The 12,297-nt window shown below is 36.9% G+C and overlaps 4 protein-coding genes across 14 annotated transcripts in view; 3 read left to right on the top strand and 1 right to left on the bottom strand.

Moving 5' to 3' along the window:
• CCDC89 (coiled-coil domain containing 89) overlaps positions 1-5,446 on the top strand; it is a 32,049-nt gene extending 26,603 nt beyond the window's left edge. The window contains exon 2 of the mRNA XM_078340109.1: positions 1,547-5,446. The gene's annotated coding sequence lies outside the window, so the exon portion shown is untranslated. The remainder of the gene's footprint in view (positions 1-1,546) is intronic.
• On the top strand, positions 1-5,446 carry CREBZF (CREB/ATF bZIP transcription factor). Of its 3 annotated transcripts, XR_013523193.1 has the most exons (4): positions 1-1,333; positions 1,547-1,624; positions 2,689-2,757; positions 4,559-5,446. XR_013523193.1 is itself a non-coding variant. In XM_078340107.1 (1 exon), the coding sequence occupies exon 1, from the start codon at positions 255-257 to the stop codon at positions 1,335-1,337; it is 1,083 nt and encodes a 360-aa protein (XP_078196233.1). In that variant the 5' UTR covers positions 1-254; the 3' UTR covers positions 1,338-5,446. The 3 variants fall into 3 exon arrangements, 1 of the variants encoding a protein (XP_078196233.1); XR_013523192.1 differs by having other exon boundaries at positions 2,689-5,446; XM_078340107.1 differs by having other exon boundaries at positions 1-5,446.
• The window catches only part of DLG2 (discs large MAGUK scaffold protein 2), a 2,299,762-nt gene that overhangs the window by 23,360 nt on the left and 2,264,105 nt on the right, over positions 1-12,297 (top strand). Inside the window, exons 2-3 of one of the 2 annotated variants that reach the window (XM_078340084.1) lie at positions 1,547-1,624; positions 1,854-12,297. The exon at positions 1,854-12,297 is cut by the window's right edge and continues 27,953 nt beyond it. The gene's annotated coding sequence lies outside the window, so the exon portion shown is untranslated. Of the gene's footprint in view, positions 1-1,546 lie in introns of both variants that reach the window. The other variant, XM_078340083.1, reaches the window with a different exon arrangement.
• TMEM126A (transmembrane protein 126A) overlaps positions 8,467-12,297 on the bottom strand; it is an 8,395-nt gene continuing 4,564 nt past the window's right edge. For 4 of the 8 annotated variants that reach the window (XM_009007313.5, XM_002754731.7, XM_009007312.5 and 1 more), the window contains 3 exons: positions 10,716-10,909; positions 9,313-9,427; positions 8,467-8,700 (listed from right to left, as the gene is read on the bottom strand). In XM_009007313.5, coding sequence (XP_009005561.1) covers positions 8,508-8,700; positions 9,313-9,427; positions 10,716-10,909 — 502 coding nt within the window. In that variant the 3' untranslated portion in view covers positions 8,467-8,507. Of the gene's footprint in view, positions 8,701-9,312; positions 9,446-10,715; positions 10,910-12,297 lie in introns of all 8 variants that reach the window. The other 4 variants (XM_009007310.5, XM_009007308.5, XM_009007309.4 and 1 more) reach the window with 1 other exon arrangement.

Here is a 12,297-nt window from a genome sequence, read left to right on the forward strand (position 1 = left end):
GACTTCCGGCCAGGCCGTTGTCTGGGTGGCGCGGTCGAGTCATCGCTCGGCCTCACTGCTAGGTTCTCCCGTCCCTCCCCGCGCCCTGGCGCGGGGGGTCGACCAACCAAGTGAGGCGGGAGGCGACTCTGACCTTTCCCTCCATTTCGTTTTGGCCAGTGCTTTAGGCTACCAGCCCTGGGGCCTGGGATACTGGGAGCCCTTGAGGCCCAGTCTGAGTGGCCGGGGCCTACTGCGGCCCGCCGCCGGGCCTCATGAGGCATAGCCTGACCAAGCTGCTGGCAGCCTCGGGCAGCAACTCCCCAACCCGCAGTGAGAGCCCGGCGCCGGCTGCAACCTGCTCGCTGCCCTCGGAACTGACCCGGGCGGCGGCGGCGGCGGGGGAGAAAGAGACGGCAGCGGCCGGATCTCCCGGCCGCAAGCAGCCTCTTGGCGACGAGGGCGAGTTGGAAGCCGGGAGGGGGAGCCGCGGCGGCGTGGCCGTGCGCGCGCCCTCGCCCGAAGAGATGGAGGAGGAGGCGATTGCCAGCCTCCCGGGGGAAGAGACGGAGGATATGGACTTTCTGTCTGGGCTGGAACTGGCGGATCTCCTGGACCCCAGGCAACCGGACTGGCACCTGGAGCCCGGGCTTAGCTCGCCGGGGCCTCTCTCCTCGTCTGGTGGAGGCTCGGATAGCGGCGGCCTGTGGAGAGGGGACGACGACGACGAGGCCGCTGCAGCTGAAATGCAGCGCTTCTCTGACCTGCTGCAGAGGCTGTTAAACGGTATCGGAGGCTGCAGCAGCAGCAGCAGTGACAGTGGCAGCGCCGAAAAGAGGCGGAGAAAGTCCCCCGGAGGAGGCGGCGGTGGTGGCGGCGGCGGCAGCGGCAACGACAACAACCAGGCGGCGACAAAGAGTCCCCGGAAAGCGGCGGCGGCCGCTGCCCGCCTTAATCGGCTGAAGAAGAAGGAGTACGTGATGGGGCTAGAGAGTAGAGTCCGGGGTCTGGCAGCCGAGAACCAGGAGCTGCGGGCCGAGAATCGGGAGCTGGGCAAACGCGTACAGGCACTGCAGGAGGAGAGTCGCTACCTACGGGCAGTCTTAGCCAACGAGACTGGACTGGCTCGCTTGCTGAGCCGGCTGAGCGGCGTGGGACTGCGGCTGACCACCTCACTCTTCAGAGACTCGCCCGCCGGTGACCACGACTACGCACTGCCGGTGGGAAAGCAGCAGCAGGACCTACTGGAAGACGACGACTCGGCGGGAGGAGTCTGTCTCCATGTGGACAAGGATAAGGTGTCGGTGGAGTTCTGCTCGGCGTGCGCCCGGAAGGCGTCGTCTTCTCTTAAAATGTAGGGTCAAGTAATCTGCTCTTTATCCGCGTTTACCCCTTTCAACTCCCTTACACCATGTCAAACACCTTAGTGGGACATCTTCACCGGACACATTTCAGAGGAGAAAAAAAAAAAGTAATATTGAATCTTAAAGTGTTTAGCTAAAAGCATGAATGTGACACAGTAACCAACTCCTAATGATAACATGTGACTATTAAATCTCTCTGACAGTTTCTTTTTTAGGTGATTTCCTTCCTGCCAGGCTCCGTTGTAGGGGTTACAGAACAGTCGTTCCCGCCTCACAACCTGGTAAGGATCCATCTCTTCACGTAACGCTCATGCTCTGCTGCTTAGTCTACTTTAATGGGCAACATCTCAATATGTGTGTGTGTGTGATTTTGTTTTTCCTGTTTTGGAAGGTGGGAGGGAAATCTAATTTGGGCCCTGTCCACCCTGGAAACAGACTTGTGCTGGTCAAGAATGTATTTTAAGATGCCTCTTCTGGTTGAAATAGCTATTAATGTGTCCCCTTATTCAGACTTGCGTGTACCTAGCTCTTCTGTCCCCAGTGTGGACATGGCCTTGGATGACATCGATTCCAACTGTACACTGAAAGCTGCTTATAGAGATACAGTTTGGAGACAGTGAAACAGGTGAAGTTGAATGGAAGTTCCGAGTTGTACAAGGTGCAAATTGGAATTCCTATTTTAGGGCAACTTTTCAAAGGTTGACAATAAGTATTTGGGGCATGCACAAATGTGATATTTTGCTGGAGGTGACAGGTATCTCTTAAATAGTCAACAATGCCTTTTAGTTTTCAGTAGGAGATATAGAAAGTCTATTCAGAGTAACAGATTTTAATATCTCACTATTAAAGAAGTTGGAAATTAACATGCATACCAGATTCCTGTGTTTTAGTTAATTGGAGAATGAGAATGGTTAATGTTTCTTTGAGGACCAGCAGTGATTACCCTATCACTGAGTATGAATAACTTGTTGAACATCTTTATTTTTGTTGTATTAAAATTTTAGGTTAAGTTTATATATGTATGATTAGATAATGAAGGTTGTGAAATGTGAATGAAAACGTGTAAAGTGAGGCTTCACAAAGAATCTTATTCTCTGTATTTCAAAAGTATTTGTCCTATTCAGAAATAATGTTTAAAATTGAGTGGTTCTGGCCACTAAAATGACACGATTGGCGCTATTTCCCCAAAGGTCGGATTTATTCTTCCCTTAAATCTGTTAACCAGTTGTATAAATTGAGTTATGGTGTCCTTCAGTGTAAGAGGCATTAAGAAATTCTTTGTGAAACATCACTGCTTGATAAAGTATATACGTATTTAGCATCCTTGTTTTTCTTTGTGCTAAAGTGGATACAGCTGTTGGGGCAGAAGAGACGGGACCAGCTGCTGGCCACATTTCCTGCTTTATTTTAAAAGGTAGTATAAGAAATGAGGAAAAAGAGGTAATATCAGGGCTTCTGCTGTCTTTTCTTTTTAAAATGTTCATAATTAAAAAGTATTTTCCAGCAGTCCAAAGATGTAAGTTATCTTACACATAAAATGTCTTATTTTGTTGTTAATTGGTTATGAAAATGGAATCCTTGTTCTTGCACAACTGTAAATGTTTTGTTGCTAGATAATATGATTTGAGACCTAAATTGGTCTTTGGTTTCCAGTGCATCATAGCATATTTTGTAAAATCATCTACTGCACTTGAGCATGAATGGGTAGTAGCCAAACTCACAACTTGGAGTGATGAACCTGCTTATATCTAAGGGCAGGAGCAAGCCCCTCACAATGCAGCTGCATGGATTTTTAGTGCCTACTGAATTTTTCTATATATATATACATATATATATATATATATATATATATATATAAACCAAAAGTAGTTGGAAAGATTATTTGAAATGACTAATTTGTGCTATCCTTATGAAATATGTTAAATGTAGGTTTTTTGAAACAGAAGCCTTGAATTGAAATTTAATACTTGAACATTTTGTATATATTTCTTTGTATATAATTTTGTGCAGTACCAATGACAAAAATATGTTGTCATAATAAAACCAGGTTTGTTGATCTTTTAGTTATGGGCTCAAAGAATTTATTCATCTCTAACATGACATTGGAAAATAATGGATGAAAATAGGAAAAATAATTGTTGTTAATGCTGACTGTGGGTCTTAAAAGGTTCTGGAAAGCAGTAAGTTCATTTTTCTAAAAACTATACCATTCTCTTGGAATATTCTTCTTTACATCAATACTTTTCCTGCATTATTTGAAGTTGTGGGCTGGGGAGAAAAAGTAGTCAAAGCTTTCTGAATTAAGATGCTTTGAAATTCCAAATATAGATTTTTGGAATGTCATTTTATAAATGGCAGTTTTTGGAATTACTTAAGAACTTTTGAAAATGGAAAGATTAGTATGGCCTATTTTTAAAGCTGCTTTGTTAGGTTCCTTATGTTTTATTAACTGTCTTTTCTCAGTTTCCATTTCATTGGTTTTTTTTTTTCTAGTTTTGGTGACTTAGTGATTTTTGTCATTTTTTTACATCAATTTCATGGTCTTGTTTTTACATGGTAATTGCATGTATTTAGGATCTAATAGGGGCTTTAAATAAATTTGGTCGTATTTATGTGTAAGCGCATTTTACTGTAAATGTTTGGGTTTCTGAATTTAAACAGATCTGTTTATTTCAGTATGTAGTAAACAATATCTTAAAGTGTCTGATTCACTACTTGTTAATTAAAAAAGTTATGATTAATGTGAAACTGTCGTCTTACTATTTTTAGAAAATTGTGTTCTGGAGGGTTAGCACATGGATAAAGGAGATTTCTGGAATATAAAATGGATTGTTTTTGAAATTTCTAGGTTTGGCTCTATTTACTGTAATGGTTGAAAACAATTAAGTATTTGGGTGACCCTTTTGTCTTCTAAATGTGCCTCTGGTAAAATGATACAGAACTAGACTAAAGATAATAGCTTTTGAATATTTGTCTTTGATGGTGGCAGGAATTCATACATTAATTGAACTAACACATCATATTTTGACCTACTGTTTCTATCATATTGACTTACTGTTTCTGCACTTCCTTGACCAGAATTATCTTAAAAAGTCCGCTTTTGTTAAAATGTAGTCTCACCTCTGATATAATCCAACAAAAAGTGTTCGAAATATTTTAAATATTTGTGCGTTTTATAATCACTAAATTAATCTCTTTCTCTTCTCTTTAAACAGCTTAGCAGTGTCTGCAAAAACGAATCTTTTCCTACAACCTGTTAACTGACTGGACTGATGGTAACAAAGTAATTGTGAGAGCCATGTCGGTCAAAAATTTGGCATCTGCTGAAAAAAATGAATGCCATTTTCAAGTTCCCAAATTACTTCTATACTGATTTCACTTTCCAGAAATGGAGATATGAAAAGATTCTCTGGAATCCTTGAAAGACTTAATAGAGATTCATGAGACTAAGTTAATCTTGGAACAAAATTACACTTTTTTTGTCTTTCATGGGAGTAATACTCAGTTCTTTGCATATCTTTAAAAAATTGTAACTGTTGGGGTATTACAGTATTTCATCAAGAAATTAATCAGTTTTTACATAATCAAGAGCACATTCTATGGAATTACATTTAGTGGACTAGAATCACAAAGCAGGCCATCAGTGATCACAAGGCGTATGAGTTTGTATTTATTTACTGAACGTGAGAGCTAATTTGGAGTACAGACACCCTGCTGAGTAGAATATGAAAGTTAATGTAAAGTTCTGAACTATAAGAGTAGTCCTTTTAAATAGCTGCGTTGATTTGTATATCTTTGAAAAAGTTGATTATTTTTAAATGTGTGGGTAGTTAATTGCAATGTAGGTTAACAACCAGGATGTATAGATTCTGAGGTTTTGGCTTCTTGAGCTTTCTCCAAGTACTCAACACTGTTTTTTGAATATTTTGAGGTTTTTAATTAATGGTATGCTAGTTTCTACTGTTTTATATAAAACTTTATCTAGTGTTGTATAAGGGCTTTAGTATTCTGGATGACGGGAGTGGCTTTTTTGTGGCATATGGTTGTTTTACCTAATTGAAATATTTTTTCAGTTTATTATAAGTGTGAAAAAACACTCAAAACTCTGGATTGTTTTATTTCATTTTTGTTGGATTATGTTAATATATTACTTCACCTGGTTTAGATTGAGTCATTTTACCTTACTCATTTGGGAAATGTGCAGATGATAGAAGAGGGATTTGGGTAAGGAGACAGGCTCTTACTTCCTAATAAACAGCTGATTATTATATTATTCAAAACTTATTAAATCCAGTCAGTTTCTTATAACTTTAAGTGTATTCATTACCTGTGAAGCCAGGCAACAAGAAGTATTCCCACTGTCTTAATTAAAACTTAAGTGCTGATGCTCCTTACAGTACAGCTGGTTATAATTCCAGAAGCAAAGGCACCAACATTATTTGGTGATCTTAACTAGAACAGACTGGGTAATTATGAGTCATCTTTTTAATGTGATTACCTAGTTCAGCATTTTGAATGTGTAGTTAAGGTCTCACTGATTTAGTAACATTTTAAAGCTAAATAATCTGATGACTCTTGAAAGTTTTATTGGTAGTATGATATTTGTAAGTGATTTTTTTCTCCCAGACTCTCGGCCAGTACAAAGTTTTAAGATTCCTAAATGTTTATATTTTTGCTGTTTTTTAAATATACTTACCATCAAAGCTGGGGATGAAAAAAACAGGAATTCTTCCATTAGAAATTTGTAGTGTTATGTTTGGCCAGCACAGTATTTTTCAGATTTGAATTTCAGTACCTTTATGTGTACCCTCAGTAATCACTCAACACCAGTCATTCTTTGTCTTATAATACCCTATAATTTTTGTTGACCCAAAATTGTTGAAGATATTTTGCTCAGTTTTCACAATGAACTAATTGAAAAGTATAGTTACTGTGTTTTAAATATTTGTGTAGTTCTGTTAATATACTGATTTGAATTTTATTTAGCTCAACTTCCTTTAGTCTGCCTTCAAATTTTGTCTTTGCTGTTTACCCACTGAAGTCAGTTTCCTAGACCCCTCTGGCTCTTAGTCTACTATAGTTTGGGCTTTATAAAATATATTAATTTAATGTACCTTATAAAAGATTTAAATAGTTTGTCTACTGGGACTGGTCTGAAATATTAAAAATGATTGAGGGTAGTTTACCTCAGGTGTTAGCTATACATTACCAAATGCCCTTAAATAATGCAGATATCTGCCCTCTGAACAAAAATTTTGGCAAAATTTGTAGCAACAGACTTAACATGCTTTATTGTTTATGTTGCCCATTTCTACTAATTAAAACAATCATTGTAAAATATGGCAGACGACAGAGATCAGAAATACTTTTTGGGTACAGAAACCATTGTAAACGCATCCCCATTTGTAAATGGTATTATGCTAGGGAGTAATTAGGCTAGGTATGTTTAAGGATAAGGAAGGAAACTGCTCAGTTATCAAAGAACTTAGTTATATCATTGGGCTTTGAATTATCTAAGTTGATTACACCATTCTGTATTAAGGAGTCTAATTCGGTAGTTGGGTTAACATCAGAAGTTACTTTTAATTCATTGTTTTTTCACTGTGATGAGTAGAACTCTGCCTTAAAGTGACAGAATGTAGGTAAAATGGATGATTTGGAGTTGGAGCTTTTCATCTTGATATTTTAGCTTGTAAAATCAACAGCTATATTGTTTTGCCCTTTAAATATTATATATCTATATATCTTTCTTTCCCTAGTTGTGAAAGCAAAGCATATTCTTTATAGAAAACTGAGAATGTCCAGAAAGGAATCAAGAAGAAAAGAAAAATTACCGTATAACTCTATAAGCCGTAGAATATCCACAGTAAACATTTTGGCATGCTTCCTTTCAGTCTCTTTTGTGCATATAGATCCTTCTGCCTCATAATTGAGATCATTTCTTATCTAAATAAGTTTGGTAGATAATACATTTTATGTGCCTGTTTAAAGAACAGTTCATCTTTGCTTTCTGAAAAACATTGTATTTTGTTAATTTCACTTGAGTTTTCATCTGTTGCAGCACTGCTTTATATTTTTCTTTAAACAGAAGCTAAAGGCCTGTTTCACTCACAAAGATGCCTTTTCTAAATTATTATATGTAATTTTAAGTAGTGTAAGATTACTTAACAGGTATGCCACTATTTGGAAGTAATAGTTAAGAGATTCATGAATAATCTTGCATGCCACTTAAAATTTTGTTTGACACTTTTCTGTGATGATTAGCTTGCTTCATAAGAAAGTGTTAATTTAGATCTATGGTGTCCAATACTGTAACCATTAGTCACATGGTTGAAATTTAAAATGGATTAAAATTAAAAACTCAGTTATTCAGTTGCACTAGCCACATTTGAGGTGCTCAGCAAGTACACAGGCTAGTGGCTAACATACAGTGCAGATATAAAATATTTCCATCATCACAGAAAGCTTTGTTGGACAATGCTGATTCAGTTGCTGTCACAAAAGAAAATGGTTTAGAGAACTAGGATAAGAAATGTTAGGAGAACAGAAGAAAGCACGCAAAAATTTAAATGATCTTAGGAAATGAATCAACTAGGGTATTTCACTGAGGGTCAGAGAGATTAATTCTGTGATTCTAAATAAGTGGAAGCTTGAAAGACTACCTAAACTAAAAACTTTCCAAATAAGGTGACTCTAAATAGGTCTATATCATAATAGCTGAAGCTGAGCCTGAATGACTCAAGAACATGATTGATCCTGTGAGGAAGGTTGTTAAATCAGTTCTAAGAATTTATGAATTAATAATAATTTGAATTGAGAAAGTGAATTATAAGTAACATTTGGTATAGTGTATTTATACTTTTTTTTTCATTTTTCCTGTTTGGCATTATGACGTCTTCAGTGTAAAATACTATACAGTTGTTTTTTTTTTCTTGTGTTACTGAACTTAATGCCTAGGATAAGAGTAGAGCAAGCGAGGTAGATGAGACAATATTGGGCAGACTAGTAAAGTTACACTTGTTTAAGTGGGTAGCTTTTACTCATATTTAGTTTTTTGTTGCCCTGTGTAGCCTTTATTGTAGGTCTCAGAATTATATGTTGATGAATAACATTATACATAAACTGTTTTTACTATTTTATTTTTGTGTACATATTTGCTTAAAATCAGTGAATTTCTTGGCCAGGTTCAGGTAAGTGAAGGGCCTTTATAAGAAGTTTATATTGTTTAGACCCAAGGTACGCTGAAAACACAGTCTGGAGCAGAATAGGAAATAACATCTTTCTAAAGACAGGCTTAGAAACTCTAATCCAGTAACTTAAGATGTTCCCTTTGTTTGGTAACAGAGCCGTTTCATACCTGTAAGAAAACATTGGGATAGTTATTGTTTCATTAAGTGGCAAACTTAATCTATGATATATATGAATCCTAGAAGTCTTAAGATAAAACTAGAGATTAAGGTAAAAGTCTTCAGTGTCTATTAATCCCAAAAACTGTTTTCTTTTGTTTCTTTATGTACTTTGCTTCAAGGTTGTAGCATAAATTGCTGACGCAAGAGTTCCACAGAGAATAACCAGAATTATTTTAGAGTAGAAGACTGCTAATACAACAGCTAGACATTTTCTGATGGAATTATCCTTTAGTGCAAGTGTTCAAACTCATCCAAGAAAATTGTTTGTATGAATAGCTTTGAAGCGTTTCTGCAGCTTTGTAGTTAGTTTAGTATTCAGTACACAAATTAAGGCTAATAGCCTGAACTACACATCAAGTAGAACTGTTTGAAATTCTTGAGAAGTAAAATTTGATTATAAGAAAAAACATGTCTTGCTAACTTCTAATCAAGAGGGTAACACTGCCTTTGGTCTAAATGCCTTAAAAATAGAAAATATATTTGCTGCTTTAAGTTGTGACTTTTATAGGTAACCACATATTATAAAAAGTTTTTCATTGATTATGAGAAAACAATCTTACCTGGCTGCTAGGCTACCATTTACAGGTAAAGCTAAGAAAACAGGGTATAGACCACCAACAAGAAGACCAACCAGTCCACTACGTGTTGCGGTACAAGTTTCGCAATTCAAATCACCTAGGAAATAAATTAGTTCTGGAAATAAAGGTCATGATAGTCAAGCAAATATGATTTAAAGAATGTAAGATCCTCTTCTATGTATCACAGACATTTTTCAGGCACATACCAAATGCAATTCGACAAAACATGTTAAAAGGTATAATTATCTATGAGTAACTTAAAATAGGTATTGATAAAACTATCTTAGGGAAAAAAATTCTGTAATTTGGTCTGAACTTAGATATAATTAATTTCATGATTTGGGCTGGTCCTAGCTTTCTGTACTTGTTTTGTATCAGCAGACCCAGGCTAATATTTTCACTCATCTGTTTAATTCAATGGGTAGTAGGTCTCCCTTGATCATAGACCTTCTTTTCACTGATCATGGGAATTAAAACACTCATACAATTTAAACAAATTTGGAGCAGCACTTACAGAAAGTAAAATTTAGATGGACTGCCTTCCCTAGCACCCATAGTAATATTTTTATTTGAAATCATTAATCAAAAGATTTTTTGTGATTAACTATACTCAAAGCATTCAGCACACATGGTAAATTTTCAAAAGGAAATCAAATCTCCATGCATTTGATAAACATTGTATATGCATTTAGTGCTTTAAGAGATTTACTATATAAAGAGTGTGATTCTCCAAAAAATATTTTTCCTTTAAGGAACTGCTCTATAAAATGTAAATTAAAAAAATATAAGGTAGCCAACATTATATATATATAAAATATTTCCATATAAATAATTTTCATATATGGATTTCCAAATATTTCTTACTCTAAACGAGCACTGTCAGAAAGAAATGTTAGAAAAAGGAAAGCATTGCCAGGTGCAGTGGCTCACACCTGTGATCCCAGCACTTTGGAAGGCTGAGGCGGGTGGATAGCCTGAGGTCAGGAGTTTGAGACCAGCCTGGCATGGTGAAACCCTGTCTCTACTGAAAATACAAAAAATTAGCCAGTTGTTGTGGCAGGTGCCTGTAATCCCAGCTACCTGGGAGGCTGAGAATCACTTGAACCCAGGAGGTGGAGGCTGCAGTGAGCCGAGACTGTACCAGGGCACTCCAGCCCAGCCTCCCGGCAACAAGAACAATTCTGTCTCAAAAAGAAAAAAAAAAAAAGCTTAGAACTGCTGTGTTTGTGCATCTTGGTTGGTAGACCATGCTAATATGAATTATTTACCACATTACATAGAGAGGCTAGCAAGATTTAATCTTATTTAAATACTGCATTATAGCATACAGGACTTAATAAGTATGACTAAGGCAAACTTTTTGGTGATAGTGAAGTAGAGTTTACCTGTTATCAAAGGAAAATTTACAAAACCTCTGTAAGTTACTTCTGTTGTAAAGAAAGGGAGCACTGCCATTGGTAAGGCAGAAACTATACGAGCCTTTGTCACATTCAAGACGCGTCGAAAAAGACTGTTTCCTATGAGGCCACAGAGAGCAGCATTTAATCCAACATAAACCGATCCATTTTCAAGTAGATTCCTGAAAGAGTGAGAAGAATGAACTTTTTCTTTGGCTTCATTGTGTGTGTGAGCTTTCCTGATTCTGACATGTTACAGAACTTAATGGGACTTTGTGAATACACTAATTATCACTTATAGAACCAAAATCATAAAAAAAAAGTTGTTTTATATATAGGTTTTTGCTCTTCTCCCAGAAGCCAGTAGGTGCCTCTCCTCTGAGCTCTCATGATATTTAATACTTACCCCTCTAGCACAATGCATTACAAGACAGTACTATCTTATATAACCACTGATTTACATGTGAGGCTTCCACAATTGTCTTTAAACATTTGGAAGACAATGGATCAATGGATAACAAAGATGTATTCAACCTGACACAGAAGATGTTCAATAATGTGGAGTTAATGTGTTTTCTTTCACTCTTCCCTGAAACCTTAGTGTCAGGATTCGGAGTACTAACATTTAAGTAATACCCTATGCTAGGTACTTTATTAAAACCCATTGATGAAAAATAAACTGATGTTTTAAGATAGTGGTAGAACTGGATTTTAAGTCAAGGTATGTATGAATTTTTAACCTATGTCCTATGCATTCTTTGGTTTTGGGAAAAAGTGATACCTAACATGATTGCTGAATATTGAAAATACTCCAAACTTTTCAGACTACCATTTAGCTATTTTACTGCTTGCATTACATTGCCATCTACAAGGCAGTCAGTCTTAAAATTTTCATTACTCTTAACTAGCCAAAGTAGCTGCACAGTAACCCCTCTAACTTACATGGTTCACATTCATCTTAAAATAGCTTTTCTAGGAACTCTAAGCTTCCTACATTGTATAAAGTATTGCTTTTTTATCTGTCACTTTGCAGTTATCATGATGCTTATCACTTATTGAGAACCCCACTGTATGCAGCAGACTTAGTGCTAAAGGCACAAAAAATTATCTTCCACCTTCAAGGGTTACATAGTTGACTCTTTCTGGAGAAGAAAGATAACGTAACTTGAGATATAACAGAAGTCTATCAAAATGGTAATGGTGGCTGTTCAGGAACTTAAGAGTACATAGATAATAATTAGTGATGACAGCTTGGAGAACCTACCAAACACAAAAAACATGTAAATGTGAAAAGCCTATGCTTTTTGTGGGGGTTGGGGGAATAAAAAACTTTTAACACTTCTCTAAAATACTACTCCATCATAACAATCATGTCAAATGTATATTATCCCCATTTTAAAAACCAATGATCAGGTAAATAATTTGCCTATATGCATGTATAATGTATATAAAATATATACATACATTATATATAAATCCATTTGTTTACAAGTATGTTACATATACAAATAAATAGTAGTACAAATGAAATCTGCATAGCAAACTTTGCTATCTCCGAACCAGATTTTTC

Source organism: Callithrix jacchus, chromosome 10 (assembly GCF_049354715.1).
Source record: "Callithrix jacchus isolate 240 chromosome 10, calJac240_pri, whole genome shotgun sequence".
NCBI lineage: Eukaryota > Metazoa > Chordata > Mammalia > Primates > Cebidae > Callithrix > Callithrix jacchus.

Bases quoted from the DNA above. Each gene is read 5' to 3' on its own strand.
- CREBZF (XM_078340107.1), top strand. From the start codon at position 255: ATGAGGCATAGCCTGACCAAGCTGCTGGCAGCCTCGGGCAGCAACTCC.